Raw genomic sequence first — 27,638 nt, forward strand, 5'->3', positions numbered from 1 at the left:
AACACGATAGAACTGTGAAAAAATGAGAAAAATTCAAGTAGAATGAAAATTATACTAGTTCTTAATATTCTTGACGGCTCTTAACACTCAGTACTTTCAGGATCTTTGTGAACAGAACTATTCTGCTACAGCAATGGTGATATCCATATTCTTTTCGAGTGAACCCACTTATCAGTTAAAAAAATGAACACACATCCTTAATATGAATTTATTTATTTGTAAACTATATATATTTACCACCAGACTAACTATCCTGTCTGTTATAAAATGAACACAAAAATTGAAATTTTATCTTTTTTTTTTTTGGAGGGAGGAAGAAGGGTAATTGACTTGCTAAGGTCACACAGCTAGTACGTGTTAAGTGTCTGAGGCTGGATTTGAACTCAGGTCCTCCTGACTATAGGGCCAGTACTCTAGTCACTGTACAAAAATTGAAATTTTAAAAAAGGATAAAGATAAATATTTGATCCTAGAGAGCCCAAGGATTTTATTGTGTAAGGTGGGAGTGACAGGATCAGATCTATACTTTAAGCAGTATCATTTTGATAGCTCTGTAGAGGATTGAATAGAAAGAAAGGGAGACTTGAAGTAGGGAGACCAATTAGTAGACTACTGTAATAATCCAGGGAAAAGTGGTGATGACTAAGGTGGTGGCTATGTAAGTGGAGAAAAAGACAAATACAAGAGATTTTGTGGAAAGAGAAATAACAAGATTTGGCAAATGTCTGGCATCTGGGATACAGTTTGAAAGAGAGTGAAATGTTTGATATGACACTGAAGTTATAAGGTTGGAGGTGCCTTCAATAGTAATAAGGAAGTTCAGAGGAGGAGGAAGGGTCAAGTAAAGGGGGAAGAATAAAAAGACGCAGGAAAATGGTACAGAAGCTTTGGTGGATGGCTGGATGGGATGTTAAGGTAGAGCATTATTTGGTATCTGGTGCCAACTAGAAGATAAAGTGGGCTAAATGGGCTAATATATACTCAGTCACCCATCTCCTGGGTTGAGCTCTAAAGTCTGAGCTCCAAAGGTAAGGGAATTAACTTCCCTAGGCATTGGAGTCATGGATTCTGGAATTCCAAGGTACAGACAACCAGTTCTCTATACTTCACTTTATTCACTTACAAGAAAAAAAAAAGGATTAACATGTTCCTATCTATTACTTATCACAAGGTAATGATGTGAAAATAAATGTGTTTTTTTAAGTCAGCAAGGCATTCTAAATTCCTTTTTAAGCTTATTTAACCAACTAGGTGAGAATAGCTATTAAATTCAGGATAAGTTCATATTTTGCTAAGGTAGTAATTTTAAAATACTAATTTACTTCATAATACTATCCTTCTGTCTTTGTTAGGGGATAAAATGCCCACGTATTGTCTCATTTAAGTCTTACAAGTGCCTTGTGAGGTTATCATCCTCACTTTATAAAGCAGGTGACTGAATATCAGAGAAGTTAAGCGACTTGCTCATGGACAAAAAGCTAACAAGTATTACAGGTGGGATACAAACTCATGTCTTTCTGACTCCAGATCTAACTTTCTTTCAGCAGATTTGATATAATAATAGGGATGTGGTAGAGACCCTCCCAAGATGAATCAGACCTGATAACCACTACTAACTTCCGATCATTCATGTGGGGACAAACAAAGCTCCTCAAAGAACACAGAAAATATTGCCAAGGATATGTGGTCTTAGGCAAAAACTGAAGACTTCTGTAGAGATTTCATCATTACTGTTGCTTAAAGGTAGGGGAGTCAGAAGAGGGAGATTTGGGAAATGACCAACTGTAAAGATGATAGAATCTGATAAGTTTTAGGTTTCTATAACATTGCTTAAAATCCAGAAATGATAAGTTCTTGAACGGAGAAGGAATTCATTTAAAAAAAAAAAAGCTGATAAACACTTATTTTCCTGGCATCTTGTGAATTTGTTCAAGAGGACTTTAATTGAAAACTGAAGGGAAAGCGCAAAATTTTCCACATAAATCTGCCAAACTTGGCACCACAAAGAGAATCAAGTACGTAATAAGAATAGTAGAACATGGGACTGATAATTCACATGAGATACCACTGAAGAAAAAAAGAACAATAAAACTCAGTTTCTTAACTTATACAAATAAAAAAATGTTTGGAAAATAAATGGAATGAACAGAATTGGCAATGTTAAGGAGGAAAATTTGACTTCACAAGTATCACTGAAAATTGGTGGGATGGCAGTCATGACTAGAATATGACTCTGGATTAGTGTATTTATTTAAAAAGTCAATAAATTTTATTAAGCATATACCATATGCCGACACTATGCTAAGTTCTAGGGACACAAATTCAAAAAGACTGTCCCTCTCCTCAAGGAGTTTATAGTCTAATGGAGGAAGCTGACACACAAAAGGCAGCTGAAAAGTGGTGGGTAGAGGAGAGACCCAACATGGGGACATGATGGAAAAGTCAGAGAAATTCCAAAACAATACAGCCAGGTGAAAATGAGGGCAGCTGAGCTGAGCTCCTTCCTTAAATGAAGGTTTTGTAGTTCATGGCTCCATTCTCCAATCAGAGAGCTGGAAGGTGGTGATAAGGTAGAGTACCAAGGTTGATAGGATCTTTCTTGGTGTATAGGGGGTAAGTCAGAGAAGTCCTAAATCAGTAGAGCCAATTAAGAAAAAGTGAGACATTTGATAAAATAAATGTGAGAATCATCATATATGAACAAGGCATACTCATGAGTTGAAACCCTAGGAATCTAAGGGAAAATATGGTAAAGAAGAAATTAAATGAGGATGAGTAAAGGAAGAAACTGAAGATATAATGTAATTTGCAGAAAAGGAACAAATCAGATGAGTTTGGGAAATAGGTCATTGACCTGGCAAGAAAACATGATATTGTAGTAAAGGAAATAAATAGTGTAGTAAAGAAAGATGGTAATTATCTGAATATCTGCTAGGAATATTTTTTTCCTATCAAAAATAATGCACTTAAATTTGTGGCATACCTCAGTGACAGCATTATCCTTCAAAAACAAGAGGAAACAGAAAAGGAAATTGCAAATTCTGGACCAACAAGAAGGCACTCGTTACTTAATTAGAAATTATATATACACATAAACATATACATATATATACACACATATATGTATATGTATCATATGTATATTGAGATCTGGGCAAAACACTAAAGTCAGGGAAATTAAGAAGCAAAAGATGAAAGAAAAGAGCAAGAAAGCCAGTGGAAAGGCAAGAGTATAGTAGATGGAGTATATAGGGATTATTATTCCCATTTTACAGATAAGGAAAGAGTCAAAGAGAGGTTAAATGACTTCCCTGGCTAGTATCAGAAGCAGAATTTGAACTCATGTCTTCCTGACTTCAAATTTAGAATTCTATCCAATATTTCACCTATCAGCAGATTTCAATCATTCCTAGAAGTGAAGATAGTTTTATCATTCAGTCAACAATGATTTATCAAACACCTATGTGTTAGGTTTTATGAAATAAATTTAAGTGATTAAATGAGTCCCAACCCCAAAGCATTCTTCCCTTTTCCTTCCTTCTCTGTTATCTACAGACTTCCTGTTTATACCTTCCCACTATTCTCAATGTCAGCACTGGTATATAGTCTTCTCCTCTATTCCAACTCCTTAGCATTAGTCTCAATGATTTCAATGTTCTAAAGAAACTATAACCTCACAGACAGCCTCCTCAAATCTAAGGACCTTTTTCTCTATTTTAGTCTTCTCCCAGTATGACCATACTTCATTATCCATCAGAATTTCTCTACCTCTAAAATCTTGAACTATAAAAGTTAATACCTCCCTACCTCCCCAATCCCTTGACTGTATGACCTTTACCAGAAGAGCTAATCCCCTGACCTGACTCTTCCTCATTCTCCTACTCCATCACTCAAAGTCTATGTTCACCTGGCTAGTATATATCTTCAGTATAGCAATAGCCATTTCAACAATATTTCTGCTCACAGCACACACACTTGCTCCCTTAATTTGCTGTTGTGCCCATCCCGCAAATTTCCATAACTGGAGAATGCTCATCTTTTTTCTCCATTCCCTCCACAGAGCAATCAATCATCACTAGAGTGATCTCATCACATTCAACAAGATCCACTAAAACATGATGTTATTTATCTTTATTGCCTGGCTATCTTTTTTATCAACTCCTAACTATATTACCCAAGGCAATAGTTCCAAAATGTCTTCCCACTCTCCTCAAATTCCTGACTATATCCTAGATACCATCATACTTATTAGATGGCTTCACTAACTTTACTGAAAGTTTGATATCGTCTTAAATGATGAGTTCAATCAGATTCCTCTTCTACCTCTGTCTTTTCACTATACCTTTTCCTCATTCACTCCTATCTCAAGGGAAGTATTTCCCTCTTCTTTCCTAAGGCTAATCTGCCTCTTAGTTTCAAAGTTCAGTCTTTTCCCTTAGGCTCAATTCTATACCTTCTTGGCTCCACCAGCAACCATCTGGAACCACCAAGCAATAATTATCCCATTTCTTTCTTGTACCTTCAATTTTTCTCTCTTATCTACTTAATCCATTTAGCTTTCAAGATTCAGTTCAAATTAAGTCTTCATTGATTCCAGCATGCCCCAAATGCTCTTTCTGTCTTCAGAATTTTTTTCTTAGTACTTTCCTAAGTCTCGGTTTTTTAAATGTTATTTATCTTTTGTTTTATATTAATTTCTAAATATATATCTTTCCCCTCACCTATGTAGCAAGTCATGTCTTGTAACAGATTAAGAGGGAAAATAAAAGTAGTGTAGCAAAACTAACACATCATGTCTAAAAGGATGTCTAATATTCCATACTCGTATCCCTTATACCTCCAATGAAGGGAAGAAAGTGCATTTTCTCAAATCTTCTGTGGAATCAAATTTCTTGGTCATTATAATTAACATTACAATGTTCATGCAATGAACATTACAATGTTCAGTCTCCTTTCTCCCTCTATTTACATTGTTGTAGTTATTATGTATAATGGGGTTTGTTTTTTGGTCCCCCTTCCTTTACTCTGCTTCAATTCATAAGTATCCACATTAAAGAAATGCAAATTAAAGCCACTCTGCAGTTTTACCTCAGATCCATACAACTAGCAAAGTCAACAAAAAATGAAATGTTGGAGGAGCTACTGAGAAAACAGGCACATTAATATTTTACTAGTGGTGCTGTGAATTAGTTACAGCCATTCTGAAAAGCATTTGTAACTATGCCCCTAAACTCACTAAATTGTGACATCCTTTGCTGCGCCCATAACTACCAGGCCTACATCCCATATATCGAACAAAAAGGAAAAGGAACAACACATACAAAAATCTTTATAATGACTTCATAGCCAACAAAATCTGGAAACTAAGGGTCTATTCTGCTACTGGGGAATAGCTAAACAAATGATGTCATATGAATAGAAAGCAACTCCAAAAGAATTTAGAACATTAATGCAAGGAGTTCAGAAGACTAAAGAAAAAACAGAGATGATAAACTTGAAACACATAGAGAGATATATTTTCAGACATACCTAATGTGGGGATTTGTACTGCTGGATTACACATGTTTATGATGAAAGTTTCTTTTCTTTTTTTATTTTTGATTCAACAAATGGGTAGAGAGAATGGCATATCATTAATGCATATAAAAATAAATTTTTTTTGCCTTTATTTTGGAGTGCAATTGAGGTTAAGTGACTTGCCCAAAGTCACACGGCTAGTGTGTCAAGTGTCTGAGGCTGGATTTGAACTCAGGTCCTCCTGACTCCAGGGCCAGTGCTCTATTCACTGCACCACCTAGATGCCCCCAATAAATAAATTTTTAAAGAAAAATATAGCTTTGAATCTCAAAAAAAAAAAAAAGATATAATGCTCACTAAAACACAATTCTTTTTTTTTTTTCCTGAATGATCTCATGAGGTATAGTCATAATAAATGGAATACAAGGAAGGAGTAGCCAATAGTGTCAAATGCAACACAGCAGTAAAGGAGAACCAGAACAGAAAAGACACTAATTGGATATGATGATTAGGTTTAAGGGAGATGAGTCCCAAACTGTTATTTGTGACACATTAGAAGTGATGAGCCTGGACACAGAGAGACCAGATAGAAGATGTCTACATGAATATGCAATGAATGAGTTCTATTAAATTAACTGTTTCTCTTTCTTTCACTCAAAACATGGATGCTAGTTATATTAATTGAATTAGTGAATGTCTGAAATATATAGCAGAAATCAGAGCACTACCAAGATAACATTTAATGATTACTGAAAAAGATATCTCTAATAAAACATGTTTTCAATATTGTGGATGCATAAATATATCAATAAAATTTATTACTTTGCTTTATTTTTGTTTGTTTTAAAATTATACCTTCATTTCTGAATATATGCCCTATCATTCTTGTCCCCAGTAAGCCTTCCTTTGCAAAGACAAAGCAGCTCAGTCATACCAACGAACATAGTGGCCCTAAGACAGCATATGCACTTTATATATTTACTTCCCCCCACCTCCATGGGTGACAAAGGGGGAAAGGTACCTATTTACAATTTTTTTCTGGGCATAGTAATCCCATTCAAATGTTAACCAGAGTATGTGAATAAGATAATAATAATAACAACAATAAAGGGGATAGCACTAATATAGTGACTTGAAGTTTGCAAAGCACTTTACGTATCTCATTTGGTCCTTGCAACAGATAAAGGTGTTGTTATTATTATCTCCATTTTACAGATGAGGAAAGTGAGGCAGACAGAGATTTAGTGATTTGCCCTGGGTCACACCACTAGTTATTATCTGAGGCAGGTTTTCAGTTCAAGTCTTCCTAACCTCAAGTCCAGAGCTCTATGTATTGTATCACCTAGGTGTCTTACGAATATGTGCTAAGTATACATTAATAACTTAAAAAAAAATGCTTACTGAATTGGCTTAATGAGTAAAGGTAACATAATCACTAACCTATTATACAGAAAAACTCCTATTTAAAGAGTCATCCTTCATTTTTAATATAGAAATTAAGGGGTTGTAAACATTTTCCTTTGAGACTAAAGAACATGCTCTTAATCCTAGTCTTGTACCTCTCATTTATTCTCTATTTATCCTGTATAAAGCATGTTTCTACATACTTGTTTGCTTTTTGTCTTTCCCATTAGACTGTAAACTCCTTGAGGACAGAGACTACCTTTTTTGTATCCTCAGTACTTAGCAAAGTGCCTGGTACATAATAGATACTTAATAAATGTTCATTGTTTAGATGATGCTAAATAATATACTATATAACCTTAATTTACTCATTTGTTAAGGTACCTGCCAGGAGGTGGGGATATGAAAAGAAAGTGGGAGTTCTTTTTAGAAAGCTGGCATTTCACTGGAGAGAATACAACATATATTCAGATCAGTTAATGCGAGGAAATCTGAAGTAGAAGAAAGTCCTAACAAGGAAGGGAATCAGGAAAAGTATCATGTCACCTGATCTGTACTTGTAGATGTCTGAAATTTCTAACCATCCAGCATTTCAGTCAAGTAAACAAAGTGAGACCTGTGGCAATAAGCACAATAGATATTGGCAAGAAGACACCAAGAGTTGAAGATTAAATATTACTTGAAATTTCTAATCCATTCACTGACAAAAAAAAAAAAAGTCAACAAAAAACAAACAAACCCTGTTTAAAATCTCTTTTACTACTCGTCCCCCTCCCCCCTCCCCTCCCCCACTGCTTCCCTCCCACCCCCCCATTGGTACCAATACCAAAAAGCAGAGGAAATCAACAGATGAAAAAGAGATGGGAAAGGAAAGGTAGGGTGGAGAGTTGTAGACAAAAAGAAAAGTGGTCAGAAGAACAAAGTGCTGAATAATTGGAAGAGTGGACAGCAGAAGTACGAGGTGTTTGCAGCAATAAACCAGGTAAAAATGGAGCTAGTGACAATGAAGGAACACAGAGAGAAAATGAAAGACAAGAAACACTAACACAGCTTTTTAGGTGCCAGAAAAGACAAACGTCTTTAGCAACCAGCTCAAAGTCCTCTCTACTTGTCTCCTCAGTGTGTTATTTCTATCCTCTGCCCCTCTCTCTTGTTCTGTCACCCCTAACCTGGCATCACATTATTTATCCCAGAGACTATACAATCAGCCATTTCAAGATAAGCTCACCATCAACCTCTAATTATTACTAATTACTCAACTTTCCCGTAGTTTTCCACCCTCCAATGTTGGTCATCCCTTCTATTTCTCCACTCTGACAATACTGCTGAAAAAAGTCAAATCGAACAAAAGAAATGTTGAACTAGACTATTTACAATATTTAAATGTGGAAGGGCCTTCATTGTTTGCTAATAGGCAATCCTCTTATTCATCTTTTGTTGAATTTTTCATCACAGAGTCTGAGAAATATCAAAATTGGAAGGAATCACAGTGAGACCTGAGTTTACATGCTATAGGAAAATAGAGAAGTCTGTGGATGCTGGGGAGGAGGTCTAGACAGGAATACACTACCCACAGAACATTCCCACTCAGGAAGAGGCTAGGCACCAGGGCAAGAGGAAGTCTCAGATTCACACCTGGGCACAGCAACAGCAGCTTTATCAGTCACTACCCAGTACTGGGTGCTGGGCTTATCTACATATCCAAGGCAGACTGGGGGATGGACCTGAGCCTAGGCATGGTGCTCTGAGTCAGGGCACAGCTACTAGGGCTATGTACCAAGAGAATAGCAAGTTCAGAAGCCATTTTAGACCCCAGAAGCAGAGCAAGGTCTCAGTTCTAGTTTCTAGCTCAGCCTGAAGCCTACAAAAGAATAACCAAGGTAGAATTCCTAAAATAGGGGGCGGCTAGGTGGCGCAGTGAATAGAGCACCGGCCCTGGAGTCAGGAGGACTTGAGTTCAAATCCGACATCAAACACTTAACACAAAACTAGCCACATGACCTTGGGCAAGTCACTTAACCCCAATTGTCCTCCCTTATGCCCTCCAAAAAAGCAAAAATAAAATAAAATAAAAAGAAATCCTAAAATAAAAGGGGAGTCTGACAGTCTTTCACTCTGATCCAGCAGAGCTTCCCATCTGGCTGATAGTAGATGAGTCTAATATCAGTCTACTGTGGCTCAGATCCCAACCCTGATCAGATACTCCAAAGGTAGAGGATGGCAGAACAATCAAGTTTTACTTTGTATCAGAACCTTCTGGGAGTATTACCAGATCCCCAAACAGATCTGTACCTGAAAGACTGGAAAGAAATAACACAATATCCCCAAGAAAGTAGCAACAGGACTAGGTCATACCTTCCCTCCAGAAGTGTGCAAAGCCCAACTATAAAACCAAGTTCAAAACCAAGAAGTAGGTTGGAAGACTGAATAAACGGAAAAGGAAACCCCTCAAAAAAAGCTATCATGGTGAGAGTGATGCTCAAAATACAAACACAGAAGAAGAGAATGACTACAAAATATCTACAAGGAAAGCCTCAAAGCAGGGGTGGGGGGGAGAGAAGTAACACACACACACACAGAGCTTGGGCACCAATTCAACTAGAAAAGATGAGGCAAGATATTAAAAATGTTCTTTAGTAATAAAGGATTACAGTAACCTTGTGTTTGACAAAAGTAAAAATTTCTGTTTTGGGGATAAGAATTCATTAATTGGTAAATAAAAATTGTTGGGAAAATTGGAAAGCAGTCTGGCAGAAATTGGGTATAGACAAATATCTTAAACCATGTACCAAGATAAGGTCGAAAATGATACATGATCTATTTATAAAGGGAGATATCACAAGAAAATTGGAACATGGAACATATTACCTAGATAAAGAACACTGTGATATATAAAATGGATAATTTTAAATTATATTAAATTAAAAAGTTCTTGTACAAATTAAACCAATGTAGCCAAGACTAGAAAGAAAGCAGAAAATAGGAAAAATTTTTCATAGGTAATCTCTCATAAAAATGTTTCATTTCTCAAATATATAAAGAACTTTGTCAAATTTGTAAGAATATAAGTCATTCCCCAACTAATAAGTGGTCAAAGAATATGAACAGGGAGTTTTTCAACAAAGAATTCAAAACTATATGTAGTCATATAAAAATGCTCTAAATCATCATTGATAGGAGAAATGCAAATTAAAACAATTCTGAGATACCATTTTATACCTATCAAATTGCCTAAAATGATAGACGGCCTTCAATTTGGGAATGGTTAAACAAGTTGTACTATATTACTGTGATGGAATGATGAGCTGGTTGATTTTAGAAAAACACAGAAAGATTTGATCTATGAAGGAAGAAACTATCCACCTCCAGAGAAGAACTGATAAACAATTATGCAGAGTATGGTCTTTACATATGTGTGTATGTGTGCATGCATGCATGTGTGTGTGTGTGCATCATTGATTAGTGATAAGGACATGATCCTAGAGAGATGGGCCAAACACTTCCATAGTGTTCTCAACAAACCAGCATCAATCAGTGCTGAGGCCATTCACCGTTTACCTCAGGATGAAGTCAAGCCCTCCCTAGCTGAAGCTCCAACTGAAGAAGAGATTTTGAAATCCATTAGGCTCCTTTCACATCACAAAGCATCTGGTGCTGATTCTATTCCAGCTGAGATTTACAAGGTAGGGAGTTCACTGCTCATATAAAAGCTGACTGAAATTTTCCAGGTTATACAGCAAGAAGAGGTTATCCCCCAGGTGTTCAAGGATGCCTCCATTGTCTATCTCTATAAAGGTAAAGGATATAGATTGTCTTGTGACAGTCACTGGGGGGTCTCTCTCTTAGTCATTGCTGGCAAGATCCTAGCCAGAGTCCTGCTTAAGAGGCTGATCCTTCACCTGGAAGATGGTCATCTACCTGAGATCTAGTGTGGCTTCAGAAAGGGCCGAGGAATAGTCGATACAGTGTTTTCTGCCAGACAACTCCAGGAGAAATGCCAGGAGCATAACAGAGATATGTACACAATGTTTATACATATATCCAAGACCTTTGATACTGTTAGTCATGAAGGCTTATGGAAAATTATGTCAAAATTTGGTTTCCCAGAGAAGTTCATCAGCATTGTACATCAACTTCACGACAGCATGCCTGCCTGGGTTCTAGATAATGGACAATGCTCTCATGCCTTACCAGTCACCAATGGAGTAAAACAAGGCTGTGTTCTTGTTACCATGCTTTTTAGCATGATGTTTTTGGCCATGTTGTCAAATATGTGCATATGTGTGTATACATATATGTGTGCATTCATATTTAATTGTAGCCTTCTCTAGGGCAAGGTGGGGAGGGAGAAATATAAAATTTTAAAGTACACAGTAGAGAACAAAAAAAAACTTAGAAAAAAGCACAAAAAAGTCGGGTGGCTTTGAAAACAATGTGTAGTATTCATTATATAATTTTTCAAAAGAAAAGTAAACAATCTAAAATGGAATTTTATGGTTTTCTATTGAATCCTTCATGTTCTGCTGTGTAAAGGGAAATGTTCTTTTCCACTCATTTTGCATTTGAATTTAAAGTGAAAAGAATTTTTAAAAATACTTTTTGCAAATAAAATTGAAGTGACAGAGGAAAAATAGAAAAAATGAGTTATGGAAAAATTGGAAAGTGAATTAACAGCTTGACAAGCAACAAACTCCCTGAAAACAAGAACAGACCAAAGAGAAGTTAATGATACCATAAGACAACAAGAAATATTAGAACAAAGTCTGAAAAAAAAACAGAAGAAAATATAAGATATCTCAAAGCAAGGAGAAAACAGACCAAGGAGATAAAAAATTAAGAATCATTGAACTACCTGAATGCTATGACCAAAAGACTACCACTTCCTGAGAGGTGAAAGTCTCAGAGTGTAGAAAAACAACTAGATTTTTTTTTGGACCAAGCAAATGCAAAAATTTGTTTTGCTTGACTATACATATTTATAATAGGAGTTTGGCTTTTCTTCCATTCTCAATAGGGGGTGAGAAGGAGATAAGGCAGATTTTTGTTGATGGAAAAAATATATAATTTTTAAAAAATGAAAATACTGTCATATCCCTTCCTTGAATCACAACCTGGATTTATTCCCACTATTTATCCCATCTATTCCTACTCACATGCAGCTATTGAATAAAGTCCTACAAATGTGCCATGTCTACTAAAAATTTAGGTTTTCTAATCTCAACTAAGCCTTCACTAAAGCAAGAAAATTCTTTCTATTCCTTCAATTCAATTTCTAAAAAAGAGATGGCTTTTTTTCTCTATCAAGACCAACTCTTCTGTATATATCCTGGGATCCTCCTCCCTTCCCATCTTTTTCAGCAGACTGATCCAACTATGACCCTTCCTTTAATCTTCATTCTCCCCTATCCACTGGTTCCTTCTCTGCTTACTACAAAAATATGGGCTCTCCATTACCCTGTGTCCTCTTCTCAGCTAAACTCCTTGAAAAAACTACCTATACTCAACTGCTTATACTGCCTCTCCTCTCATTCACTTCTAAAACCTCTGCAATCTAGCTTCGACTTCATCATTCTACTGAAATTGCTCTCTTCAGTTACCAATCATCTCTTATTTATCTAATCTAAATGCCCTTTCTCAATCTTCATCCTTGATGACCTCCTGCTCCATATGACACTTATGATCACCTCCCCTGGATCCTTGCTCCTTTTTGGCCTTTCATGATCCTGCTCTCTTGGTTCTCCTATCTGACTACATAATCCCAGCTACACTTGCTCAACACTCAAGCCTCTGTACGGCTGTCTTCAAATACCTGAATTATTCTTCTCTCCTTACTTGCAACTAACTCCAAGAATCTCTTTCTTTAAGATTCACCTCAAATCACAACTTCTGAAGTCCTCACTTCCTAGTTCCTTCCATATTAAAATATTTACTTAATGCTTGTAAGTTTTATTTTTGTGTCATCATTGTAGAATAGTATAATGCTGGTGAAATGGAATCTGGCATGTTTGCCAGATTATGCCCTCAAATCTACCAGTAAGCTAGCATACAGAGGTTTAAGCAAAGGAAAGACAGGGTGATGTGCTTTTGGATGTGCCAATACTAGCTTTTTGGTTTTACAAAATGAAGGGAAAATGTTACACTCCTTTATATACTGTGCATATGTAAAAAGTATCATTTATATTTATCACAAATGCAGTAAATTCCTGGTTAGTTTTAATCGTGTCGCTCAAAAGCATTCATATAATTGGCTTGAAGTTCTCATGACTGTACCATCAAATTTTTTTTAACTTTTAGTCAACTTAGTCAAATAGCATTTATTATATTATAGCCTCCTGTATGCCTGACACTGAGCTAAGTGCAAAGTAAGAAACAAAAAAAGTCTCAGTTGCTGCTCTCAAGGAACATATAGTATATAACCACTATCACTTTCAGTGAAATAAACATTAAAAGCCACTGACTTAATAAAGGATGGTAAAATTATCCTACTGATTAACTTAAGCATAAAGCTTACCCAAATGAAACGTGATTAAATTATCTGGGTATTTAAAATTATTTTTACATATGAATACTATCTCAAAGTTTCAACTTACAAACCAGGCTGTAATTCATAATATCAAATATTATTACAAAAGAAATGATGCACCACAAAGGCACTATCCTCGATTTCCAATCTTGTTATAACATTAGAGATATAGCTTTGAAGACAATGCTTGGAATATGTTAAAAGTCAATCATTAAGGCTGGCTAAGAGGAAATTATTTCTTAACATTATGTTTGTAAGTATCTTCTTAATAATGAAGAATGTGCAGGCTCAGGAGTATGCTGTCCTAAAACTCACAAATACAAATTCTTGGAATTCTGAAATTTAATATAAGTGATATAGAATAACTGATTGAAACTGACATGGAAGTTGCTATGGTTCTACTTGGAATTAGCAAAGCAGAAATAACAGATAAAACTCTGAATACTACCAACAAACTAAAGTATGCAAAGATATAACAGAAAGAAGAAAAATATTATTTTAAAACCATTTTTAAAAAGCTACCTGCAGGGAGACTGCTATGTTCTTTGACTCAATTTTGAAGAAAATAAATTTACATATTTCTCTACTCCAGAGATTATTTCTCTGCACATTCTTTACTCCACTTTGAAGAACTCCATGGAAAATTTTCCACAGAAAATTTCTTGTAAAAGTTTATCTGTATTTTCCACAAGGATGACCTTAATATTTACATAGATCATTCTCACAAAGACAAGCAAATAGGTTAGTAGTTATTGATGGTCTCACAACCAGCCTTTTTTGGATATTCAAAACCCAATATGTTTTTGTTTATGATGCAAATCTCACCAAAATGCACTTGGGATACAGAAATGGTAAGAAGCACCAAAATTTGGTGATATTACACTTGATTCCTATTTAATTCACTGTCTTCATTTTTAATTTCCTTTCTTAATTTTTCACTTCTTCTCCCCTAACCAACAGTTGTTCTACGTTCCAGGGAACTTAAAAATGTTTATTTGCATCTCCTCCCTAGTTCAGTTTTAACTTGTTTTGGTATATCCACCTACTGACTCTCTTCTATGAATGACCATGACAAAGGGAACCAAACTTTTACGCATCTTGATATACAATTAGTCATATCAGTTTTACTTTACTGCTAACACTGAGCTGAGCAGGAAAGATGGTGTAAACTCCAAACAATGGACTCTCCATATCTATTAAGTCATAATCCTTGGTTGATACAGAAGAGAACACTAATGTGAATTTCTTTTAATAATAAACAGAAAAAGTTAAATAAATTTATTTGATTTTGTTGTTTCTTATCATTCATTCATGAATCCAACAGAAAACTAACAAAATAAAGCTCCCTAGCTCTGTTTTAATAACTGTCAGAGCTACACATCTCAGACATTATTACAACCCCCACTTTCTCTTTTTTAATAAACCTAAGGACACAAATAGAATAGGATAATATAAAAATGATCAAATAAAAACTGGTTTTTTTGCTATCTCATCCTATATAATCAATTTTTAGCCTCAGGGTTCATTAAAATTTAACAAATATTGAGCATTTCTGTTTCTCTTCTAGTCCAAGACAAATGGTACTACCTTCAATTATGTTCAGCTAAAAAAGGGTTTGGATGGGGAAACAACTAGAAACTGCAAAGGAGCTATATAAGAATAGAAAATGAAAAATAAAAGTCCTATAGCTAAACATTTGAAAAGAAAAAAATCATGAATATCAATCTATGGATATGGATCATGGAAGAACTAAAGATTCATCTGTACAAATAATATTTTTTAAAGATAAGCACACAGCAAGAATTATTTAAATCAGCTATCAGACTTCCTCATCTGTAAAATCCTGCCTCACAGAGTTGTCATAAGGATTATAAGGAATAATCTATGCAAAATGCACTGTATATCATAAAGCACAATATAAATGTCAGCTGTTATTATTGATATTATTACTGTTATTGTCATGTGGGTACAGACTATCATCAAGAAAAACTTCCTCCAAGCTGAAACAATGATCTTCAGATTTCTGATATTTCTAAGCTTACAAAAATTCCTAGGCTTGACAGCATACCTTTTAAACTCACTTACACTGAGTATTTAAATAACATAAAATTGCCTCTTTATCATTCCCCCTAGAGTACAAATACACAGTACTATTTCTTATTAGACACACTTTAATTTCAGGACTTCTTGAAAAATAGTCATTTAAACAATGAACTAGTAACATTTAAGGAAAAAACAAAGTGCTTGTTTTCTAAAAAAATGGCACTTCTGGCTTTCCTCCCAACTCCACCTTATCCACATGACAATTTGCTAGAGATATTGCTGTCAACCCACAAATACAATAAAACCTAATTCTGATCCTATCAGTTGAATTTGGGATTAATAGGCACAAGATATGCACTCAGATAACTTTAATTCAAGAATGAATGTCAAGTGCTAAGGAATGGTCAAAATGCTCTAGGAAATTTTAAAAGGGAAAAATAATTTTCAGCTGGGCAAAAAGATTAAGGAAATGCTCAAGGGAGATGCTAGAATTAAGTCTGGCTTTGAAAGAAGGAGCTTCAAATGGCAGAGATGTTAGGAAAAGTCCAAAAGTCAAGGGAGTCTGTATGTGCAAAGGAATGGAGACAAAGGAGGATATCACAAAGGTGTGAAACAGAGAGTGGTTCAGTTTGACTGTAAAATGAACTACGTGAAGATTTGTCTGAGATAAATTTGGAAACAGGCTAGAACAAGACAATGAAGACATGCTAAGATAAAGTGTTTATATTTATTCAGAATTCACAATAGGAAACCCCTAAATGAATTTTCTTTGTAGTACAGTGGTGACATGGAATGCTGGATATGAAAGATGAATGGGAGAAAGGTAAGAAAACAATTAGGAGGAAAAACCAGTTAGGAGGCTACTAAAATGGTCATGGGAAGAAGAAATGAGAATTTGAGACTAGGATGGTCCAGTATGAAAGAAGGACAAATGCAAACAAAACAAAACATTTTGCAGGAAGACTAGAAGAGACCTAATTGCAGATTGGGTATGTAACGCTAAAGAGAGAGAAGAATCAAAGATGACTTTCAAATTATTAATATGGAAGATTGGTAATGCCACTATAAGAAAACTATAAGACAAAACTCAGAGGAAGTATAAAGGTAGAAATGGCAAGATTTGACAAGTAACTGGATATGTATAGTGAAAGAAGGTAACAAATTTAGAATAATACTGAGGTTATGAACCTCGGACCTTGGAAAAACAATGGTGCCTTCAACAGAAATAGGAAGGTTTGAAAAAAAGAGGGTAGGTTGGGAAAGAAAGAAAAAAACTCCCCCTTTTGAACAAATTAAGTCTAAGATGTCTCCAGAATATCCAGTTTGAAATGGCTGAAAGGCAATTAATGTTGCTAGATTGAAACTTGGGGAAGAGAACAAGACTAAATATGTGGCTTTGGGAGTCACTCACATAAAGACAATAGTTAAACCTTAAGAGCTGGTGGTGTCTCTGAGAGACACTACAGAAAGATAAGTTTTTCTCTCCTCTACAAATCCTGCACTTATACTGTGGGATTTCAACATCCAATGTTGATATTCCCTCAAACTCTCTAACTTCCCACTTCCTCTGCTTCTTTAGACTCCACCTCAGCCACACACAGAGATGGTAATATAATGGACCTCAAATGAAGAGGAATCATTAGCTAAAAGGGTAGTAAGGGCAGATGAAAAATAAAAGTGTAGCTTCCAAGTGGTATTTTTGCTGTGTGAGTGCCAGTATGTTGGAGTTAGTCATTCTACCTGCTAGCAGGAGGGAGATGTGCTGCAGCTAGAACTTACTCCACTGGCAGAGGCCTCCTGGGTATCGTAAAATTCTGGCCTACTGTTGCTAATGTTCTTCTAGGGTGCTATGGGGAAGTGGAAGGGAAAGGTGCTGAGTTAGTGTCCCTTTTGGCAAAAGGTGCTGTGCCAGGCCTGGGCGTTGAGGCTGCCCTGGACTGGTAGCGTTTACTCTTTCTTCTTCAAGAGTTGGAGGTCGTTATAAAAGATAAATAATGATATTTATACCAAAATGCTATACTATTAGCAATAAGTTGAAAAGAGCTTTGGAAAATTAAGTGGTTTTGCAAAATAAATATCACAATTACAGGTTTCCAAGGAGAGACCTGGAATTTACAAAAGACCCAAACACTTATTAATCTAGATGTAATCCCCATTTTCTTCTTTAAATATTACAATGCCATATTCCTAAGATCTGCTTTTGGCCAAATTTGGGTTTTGAAATTGACAAATAATTTTCTTAAAATATATATCAATGTGCTATAAAATATCATAATGGCATAATAAATAACAAGATAACATTATAGTTAACTGTATATGTTAAACCACATACTATAGAAAACTTGGAGGAAAATGAATACAGAGGGAGTTTATAAGCTTACCCTTTACTGCTGGTCCTATCTGACATTTTAAAAGAACCAGGTCTTAATGTACTTAGCTCTCCCTTCCTGACTTCTGCCTTCTGCTACATCCTGTCTATAGTTCCTGCTTCAGTTATGTTTGCTCTCTTTGATTGATTTTGTTTGACAAAACTGGTGATGTGTCCAGCCTTTCAGAATTCATTTCCCCAAATTTAGGTCTGGGTATAAGAACCTGGGGTGTTTTCTTCTGTAGTTCCAATAGTTGACTACTCTCTGCTCATGGGCTTCAGCCCTGTATATCCTTCAACCCAGACTCATTAATCACGGACCACCATATGCCCCCATTCCTGTGCTCCTAAATGAGAAAAATCTATCCCTCTCTGGCCTTCCAAGTTTTATGTGCTATTGGGTTTCTGCTTCCTTCACTCATCTTTTGGAGGTCTTAATGCTATAGACCCTAGAAACTCTCTATTTACCTTATTCATCTTCTGTCTTCCTAGCTATTCTACCACAAACAAATTCTCTTACCAAAATTTTTGGCACATACACACACTCACACACACATTTAAATATATACACATGTGTATGTGTGTGTTTCCCCTTACTGTTTATACTGCATCCTCCAACTTCTAATCTAGACAAGCATGAGCCCTGTGGCCTGTGGCCCATGGTTCTTGCACCACAGGTGAAGTTTCTGTGGTTTTTCCTTAGACCTAGATTTCCCCCATTTTATGTCCTTCTATACTGATGATAACTTTAATCCTGATCATGTGTCCCCTCCCACCAGAGAAATCTAGACAAAAGTGAAAAATAATTCCTAGTATCTGAATCATTGTGACTTTTGGGGTGTAGTTCCAAAATCATATATACTCCTGTAAAGATAATGGGAATCCCTGCCCCTTGGCCCCCTGTTGGGCTTAAGTGACTCTGAGAACCTTCCCTGATTTGAAAATATACTCTGCCCCCTAATATGCTGAATGTGGTCACATGGAGCCTCTGAAGGGAAGGTTGTTTTTCAGGAACGCCCATACCTTGTTACTTTGTGATTGGGCAGTGGGTCAAGAAGGTTGTGACATTCTCTGACCTAGGAGAAGACTATATATATCATGATGTGAGGTTTTGCTTTGGGGCTCACTTTGGGAAGAGCTGTGTGATTAGGCCAGATGAGACTCTGGGCAGCCGTTGAGTCCCCCAGCTTTGAAACCCAGATGTTGGCGCTTCCCTCTCTGTTAACTAATTAGGTATGGATGTAGTGGTCAGACAGCTGGAAGCCTATCTGCTGAACTGTGTTATTTTCTGTTGTAACTTCTGTTTATATTCTCTGAATTTCAGGGTGCTGACTTTTTCCCCTGAACTAGGTAAAATTATATATGTTTGATTGATTAAAGTAAGATTGTTAACCCATTTTGAGTTGCTTTCCTTTAGAAAAGCAAATCTAAGAACCTGTGCTATATGCTATACGTGGGTATGCTAGGGTGCTTGCTGCTACAACTCCTTGACCCTGAGTTATCACTATTAAGTTTCTAACTACTAGGAGATCAAAGAAAGAGAGGAACAACCCAAATATAAAAGAATTTATAGCAGCTCTGCTTTTTGTAGCGAAGAACTAGAAATTAAGGGACTGCCTCTCAATTGGGAAATGGCTGAACAAATTTTGGTCTGTGAATTGCGAGAAATGATGTAAGGGATAGTTTCAGAAAAACCTGAGAAGATTTATATGATCTGATCTGGAGTGAAGTGAACAGAATTATCAGGATAATTTATACAACTAAAAATAGTAAAGCAAAAAAATTGTGAAAGACTTTGGAATTTTGATCAATGATCAGAGGACCACTGAAACAACAAGCTACCCCCTTCCTGACAAGAGAGGTTATAGACTCATGGTACATTTTCAAACATGGTCAATGTGTATATTTTTTTGGCTTGACTATATTTATTTGTTATAAAAATTTTGTTTTTGGGGCAGCTAGATAGCACAGTGAATAGAGCACTGGCCCTGGAGTCAGGAGGACCTGAGTTCAAATCAGGCCTCAGACACTTGACACACTTACTAGCCATGTGAATTTAGGCAAGTCACTTAACCCCAATTGCCATCCAAAAAGCAAAAAAGAAAAATTAAACAGAAAAAAAAGTTTTGTTTTTCTTTTTCTCAAGGGAGGTGGTATTATTTGGAGAATAAGAGTATAGATAGTGTAGCTTAAACAAATGAAAGAAAAGGTCATTAAAGTATTCAAAGGAAAATGCTAAGAAGAGAAGAAAGTTGAAAAGGAAATAGAGATAAAGAGAGCTTTGAAAACAAGTTGAATTTATCACATATTCTTTAAAAAGTAAAATATTCATAATCAGAAGTCCTATGTTTTATATATAATCATCTTGTTTTTGTTCCACTTTGTGAATGAAAATGCTTCTTATTTGGTATTTGTTAAGTGCAAGGTTAAAAAATTATTTCAAAAGAAAACTGAGCTCTCTACAGGAGAAATACATAAATCATAAAATAAAATCTATAATCAATAGTACCTGCCCAAGATGGTGTCAGTTCTGTGACTATTTGCAAGGAGACTGACAAACAGGCAGAAGAGAAGAAAGGAATACTTTAAAAGTGGTATAATATAGTATGTGCTCACCTAAGTTGCTAATATATTTTGGCAGGCTTTCTTATCTCTGCAATATCTTTACTAAAATGATCAACATAAAAGAATCCTTGATGGAAAGATGTGAAGGGAACAGGCACACAATACTTAATAGAAGACCATTTATAGTTATACAAATGACTGACAGTTCAAAACAATACAAATCCCACTGTATCTGTTGTCCAAACAAAATTATGTTTCAGTAGAGTAAAATTCAGTCTTAAAGGCTATTTTACAACAAAAATGTATCCCATACATGTGTTAGGATCATATAAGATGATTGGATAGATTCAAAAAGAAATATAACCTTGTTTATTAGTCCTCTAGTTATTAATATCAAGTGAAACGTGAAACAAAAGGTTTTTGCCACCATCATGGAAAATATATAACACTGAGTCCAAACATAAGAAGATTCCCCAAGATGAAAAAGTCCTGTGTGTGCCTTGGCTTTCAGAGAAGTACATCACATTGACTGCATCAAGGCTAGAAGCAATGTGGAACCTCCAAAGTGAAATCTAAAATAATTTTAAGTTTGGCCTAATTATGAAATCGGGGAAAAGCAAAGAGTTGAAGAACACTGGTTATCCAAATTATGATATTAAGTTGGGTGGAAACATGATGAGTCCATCCATCAATATATAAGTATGGTACAAACATCATAACTGGACAATGAACCAGGCCTAGAATAGAACAGGAGAACGGTCTAAGTTACCCCTGAGAAAAATACACACCTTTTAATAGCCTCAAACTTCTCCCTGAAACAAATCACCTATCACCAATATCTTCTGATGATGTTACAGCTACATATCAGAGACTCCTATAGTAACAACAGAACACCCAAAGGGTAATAAAAAGGCCCATGGTAGGCATGAGCAAACTGTAATATAGTTGTACAAGAAAAGTGGGATAAATTATATCATTAGAGAAATGTGTGACCAAAAAAACAAACAAAACAATTAGCCTGTAACATAGTCAAATTATGAAAGCTAATATATTAAATAGATTTGTTTCTCCTAATAATATGCTACTAACAAGCATTTATCAGGTGCTTCTTATGTGCAAGGAATACAAATACAAGTGAAAGGAGAGTCAGATCCTGCCCTCAGAGATGAGTATCTGTTCTGATGATGAGAGTTTTCCAAACTGTTGTTTGTTACCACAGAACAAGAGCTGATTTCTAAAACTTATTTTTCAAATTATATGGTAATATTTTCAAGTCTATGTAGCCTCCCAAAATGCAGATGCATAAACCTGCATTTTGGTAATTACTAAGTGATTTTAAGATATGTTCATCTTCAGTTTTAGGGACAATCTATTAAAAAACTAGCTTAAGGAGGCAAACTATGCAATTCTTTCATTGTTTCTTCTGTGCTCACCTGTATTAGACTCACCTTTTTGTGAATCTTCTGCCTCATTAAGTTCTTTCTGTGCTTCTTCAATTTTGTCTAAGAAAAAAAAGATAAATTAATCAACACACATATATAATTAGAGAAACATTGGCAATTAAAAATAAATACTATGTTTCTATACCCTCATTGTTAGGAAAATATATTTTGTTGTTAACCATTTTCATATTTTAGAAGCATTCTTGAATCAATGTAACATAGGAAACAATAGCAGAAAGCTTTCTAAAATTTCTGAATATGGACAACAAGGCACTAATTGAGAGATTCATAGATCATTACCAAAAAACTAAATCCTTGCATGAAAAATTCCAAGATATATGTAGCAGTTATACTAAACAATTTTACTGACAATAAATTTTGCAAGCAATCAAGAGGAAAACTTTTGAATATGAAGGAAGAGCAAATCAAATAACACAGACTTATTCTGCAGTTACAGAAATCAAACTGGGGATTGAATAAAATAATCCAAAAGTCAATAGATCTCGAGCAGTAACTCCAAATCAAACTTCTTACAAAACAGCTTAATCATCAATGAAAGAAGATGAATATTCAACAAAAGACATTTGAGTAATTCTAAAGACAAATAAATAAAACAGAGGAAAGCAGATTACTCAACTTGCAAATACCCAATAAAAGCACAAGAAAGGTAAATAAGTACAATTATCAAGAAAAGACATAAGTGAAATCAATTATCTCATATTCACAGGTTATTTCTTTATTTAAAAAAGGCAGGGAGGGGAATGACTGATCTATACAAAATAAGAAGGAACATCAAGGGATTAAAAGGATCTAAGGAATTTGGAGGATTTAATTTCAATGGGACTAAAAAAATTCAAAGGAACTAAAAGACTCATTCACTTAATGTGAATTTATCTGTGGGGTCTTGTTATCCATTTTGGACAATATCATCAATTTTTAATAGAAAGTACTCAGTCTTTAGCAATTATCTGGGAAGGATTCAATTCAGTAGTATATGTGTTATTCTATGATCTTACTTAAAAATCATAAGTACCAAGTGGGAAAAAAAACAAGACAATGTTAAATTATTAAAGCTATATCTCTAGTTCTGCCATTAATTTAATCTCTGTCCCTGAGGAGTGAGACTTAAAGCAATTCACCTTTCCTCATCTGTAAAATGCTGAATACATAGGGTAATAACACACAAAGGCTAACAGTGATAGCAAAGCATTTTGGTAAAAAGAAAAAAAAAAGGAAGGCAGCATTACAATCTTTAAATTCTTTCATCAAATGAGAAATAAGTATGAAGGGTTTAACTTTTGTCAAACTGTGTTCACTATATAACTTATTTGAATAACAAAATTTATAGTTCTTTTCAAAAGTATGAAAAGTTTTTTCACTAGCTAATGCTTATATTTGGAGGATAAGATCCCTTCTCCTATAAGTCATTTTGTTCTAAGCTAAAAAAAAAAAAAAGCTATTCCTTGTAACTATTCTGTATAGCATATCTCTTATAATTTAGGAATTTGAGTTTTTGTGATAAATTTTTATGAGTATCTAATTTTTCTCATGTTTAATAATAAACTATAAAGAGATAGTGTCATTTCCTGTATTATATTTATATACAACACAGTCAGAGATGAATAAACAAACAAAAGATGAAGTCAGTCTGTATCAGGAGTTTTAAACCACTTTTTTTTTCCATGTCACGGACCCCTAGGAAGCTGGTAAAATCTATATACCTTTCTCAGAATATTTTTCAATATATAAAATAAAACAGACATAATTACTAAGGAAATCAATTATACTAAAAAAGAGTTATCATTTAAAAAGAAATACCAAGTTCATATACCCTAGGTTAAAAATCCAAGCATAGTGCTTTAAATACTGCTTATAAAATAAATGCTGAAAAACGTTATCCTAAATGAAAAGAACAAAAATAATGAACTGCCTAGTACACATTAAAATTGATAATATAAACATAATTAGGGTTTAGAAATTATATCTTAAGGTTTCACATTCATATTATCTAGGTCTATAAAGTTGGGGGAGGAGAGATGAATAATCAGCCTGGAAAGAGAAATTGGGTCCAACTATGAAGATCTTTAAGTGCCAACAGAGGAATTTGTATTTTGCCATAGAGGCAACTGAGAGCCACTGAAGTTTCTCAAACAAGGAAGTGACAGTTGGACTTGAATTTTAGGAATACCACTTTGACCCTTTTGGGAAAACAGGCTGGAGAGGGAGAGACTGACTGGCAGGAGACAGACTAATTAGGCTACTACTACAACAGCCCCCTAGATTAGGATGGTTATACTGTGAGAAGGAAATAGATGCAAGGGAAGTGAGGTTAAATTAACTATCGGTCAACAAGCATTAAGTGCCTACCATAAACACAGGGGATCTTCAATTTTATCAATTTAGAATTTCTCTCCAATGATCAGATCTCAACAGGACTTGCTCAGGTCTTCTCTAATATACTGAAGGTCTTTCTCAGTTTTTATTTTTCATTGCTAGTGTGTCGGTGGTACACCCAGGTATCCATCTGTTAGCCACTGCCCTCATTACCTGATAAGCTAGCTCACCTAAGGTTCTTCCTATCATATATATTATTGATAAATTCTTTTATTCCTGTTCTTTGAAAATCTGCACTGGTCATATGCTGCAATCTGCTCACATCCGCCAGTATATGCTTCTTCAATATCCTCTGTATGTTTATTTTTATTTCTTTAGAGATTATTATATTCTATATCTCAGTACTAAACAGCAATACAAATAGAATTACAATATTAAAAAAGATGGGTCTTTCTTTCCATGGAAACCATGGAAGGAGCCTTGCATTAAGGCAATCTAGCCCTCTCTCCTCCTCATGTTCATCTCCTGACCCAACTGTTGGTTCATTTATACTGTATATCAGATATGCACACTGACAGAAAAAAGTTATGCAGATTTTCTACCAAATGTATGTCATAACTGACAAAATACATTCTTCTTTCACTTGGGTCTTTCCTTTGAGGATGGCCAGGTTAAGTACTTGTGAATGAACAATGTCTTCTGGGAATTTCTGTAATATCCCAGGGATTTATGTCAGTCACAATACCATCCATAAACAGTAACACCTGAAAAACCTAAACACTCACAGGGAAATCACTCTTCAGTTTGGACTCTGGGCTGGATCTTTTTCTATCACAACAGTAATCTCTGGCGAGGATTCAGTTCCCTATTTTGTGCCTTGCCAGATTTTTTTTTTAAATCAGTGTTTCCTTGAATATGGTTACATCTGTAATATTTTTCAATGAATCTGGAATTATTTTTAATGTCTGAATGGGAGATATTTTGTTGAAAAAGAGCCCTTAAGGCAGCAAGAAACTCTAACAAAGCAAGCCTTTTATCATAATTAACAATACGGACAATGGGACAAGATGGACACGATACCTGACACGACTGATTTGTTAAATGGGGTAAAGTAAAAGCAAAAAATGAAGGAGACTGCAAGGGTTCAAACTTAGAGCACTAGTGAATGATTGCCTCAACAGAAAGAAGACAGATGGGTGAAAGATAATGGGGACAACATGCAGGACACACTGTAGTCATCCTTCTGGTCCGGGAGATCTTAGACACCTTGCATTCACTTTAACTTCACTGGATAGAGTTCCTGAATAAGTTCAACATTGGATCCAGTTCTAAATGTTCTCCTTTCTCTTTTAAATGAATCCTGGATGGGGTGGCTAGGTGGTGCAGTTAATAGAGCACTGGCCCTGGAGTCAGGAGGACCTGAGTTCAAATTCAGCTTCAGACACTTAACACTTACTAGATGTGTGACCTTGGGCAAGTCACTTACCCCCAGCTGTACTGCCTTCCTCCCTCTTAAAAAAAAAAGCAACAAACAAACAAAAATAAATGAATCCTGGATGGGGTAGCTCAAAGGAGGACCCAAGATGCTAGCTGTGGTCCTCCATCTTCCTGGATCAAGTCACTCTTTCAATTAAACTAACAAAGTTTCTTCTTTAAAATTTAGCCTGGTGCAGGGAATTCAATGGAGTTATTGTTCAGGACTAATCTGACATACAAGGCCACACTATTTGGTTCCAAGTCTTAAGATTTGTTAGGACTAAGCTACACCCTAGAGAAAAGATTTCTACTCATGGGTCAAGAGGTAAAAAACAAACAAACCATAAACTAAGGTCATGAATAGTGACACATGCTAAAGGAATAAGGAAATAGAAGGTCGTTAACAGAATATTTAGAGCAGGAATGGAGCTTTGAAGATTACTATCAGACAGTCCCTCTTGCTTCCCCCATTCTATAGATGCAGAAACTGAGGCCAATGAATGGGAAAATGACTTGCCCAATATCATACACACTTAGCTAGTGGTATAGTAAGGACAATAGGACTCATGTATCCCAGTATTCAGCCAGAGCATTGTCTATTCTATCCTACTGCCTCCCTGCATCTGTCTGAGGAAGAATTGTTTGTGTTTTTCTGTTTAATATCTTATATTAAGGGGAATAAACTACCATTGAATCACTTGAAAAAAAAGGGCAACAGCTCACTAGACATGCTGAATTTATGATGCCTGCAGAAATCTAGGTGCAGATGTCCAGAAGAATAGTTGGAGAGGTGGTACTGGAGCTCAGGAGAGTAATAAGGACTCGACATGTAGAGGTAGAAATAATTTGTTGAAGATATGATCGCTGAATTCATGGGAAATGATGAGATAAATGAGGGGGGGAGAGGGAGACAGGGAGAGAAGGCGAGAGAGAGAGAGAGAGAGAGAGAGAGAGAGAGAGAGAGAGAGAGAGAAGAGCCCAGGCCTAAATCACAGAGTACACTCTGCACTACTACTCAACATGGATAATCCCGAAAAGACCAAAAATGATTTGGGTCTGCTAGGTAAGAAGAGAAGAAAACAATGTCGCAAAAACCCAAGGAGAAGCTATATAAAAAGAAGATGTAAAATGCTATAGAAAAGGCAATTAGATTGAGCAATAAAGAGATCACTTTGGAGAGAGCAGTTTCAGTCACTGCCTCTTTTAAGTTACAGAATATTTTAAAAGAAATCAAGTTTTATTTTTAAATAAATACAGTAACTAGTAATGATGGCAATGATGTGCATTAATATTTAGTAGATAATAATAATTAGCATTTATAAAATGCTTTAGGGTTGCAAAGCACTTGTGAAATGTAACACATTTGGTCCTCATAACAACCCTGAGAAATAGGTCTTATTTTATATTTTACATTGCATTTTACAGTTGAAAAAACTGAGGTAAAAAGGTTTAGTGACTTGACCAGGGACACAGAACTACTGAATGTCTGAGGCCAAATCTGAACTCTGATCTTCCTGACCCCAGATCCAGCGCTCTATTTGTAATTAAAACAGTAATATACAGGAAATACCTAATTATAGTAGGTTAAGATACCACTTATAATTATGTTTATGCCAAAAATTTCTTCACACTCATTTAACATAGAGATCATAAAACTAAACTTTAGTGTACTGCCAGACTTGAAAATTCTGAATTTATATTCTGAATTAGATTTTATATTATATGTTTTTTCTTACAGGGAGAAACTAATGTTCTAGTCCCTCAATAAAAAGAGTATAACAATTCATAGGGGAAAATAATATCAAGACATAATACAAATGACTTGAAATAAGTTGAAAATGGTATTTCATGATTTTATTTAGAAACATTTATATATGATAAAAAGATTGGATTTGGAGTCAGAAAGTAAAGACTCCTACCTATGTGATCCAGGGAAAATAACAAGCTGTCTGAGTCTCAATTCTCT

The 27,638-nt window shown here is 35.4% G+C and overlaps 1 protein-coding gene across 2 annotated transcripts in view; it reads right to left on the bottom strand.

Moving 5' to 3' along the window:
- The window catches only part of HIVEP1 (HIVEP zinc finger 1), a 179,376-nt gene that overhangs the window by 58,928 nt on the left and 92,810 nt on the right, over positions 1-27,638 (bottom strand). For both annotated transcript variants that reach the window (XM_069101353.1, XM_069101354.1), the window contains exon 3: positions 21,869-21,922. In XM_069101353.1, coding sequence (XP_068957454.1) covers positions 21,869-21,922 — 54 coding nt within the window. The remainder of the gene's footprint in view (positions 1-21,868; positions 21,923-27,638) is intronic.

Source organism: Petaurus breviceps, unplaced genomic scaffold, assembly GCF_028583685.1.
Source record: "Petaurus breviceps papuanus isolate PSGF00001 unplaced genomic scaffold, PetGlider_PUasm1.0 458, whole genome shotgun sequence".
NCBI lineage: Eukaryota > Metazoa > Chordata > Mammalia > Diprotodontia > Petauridae > Petaurus > Petaurus breviceps.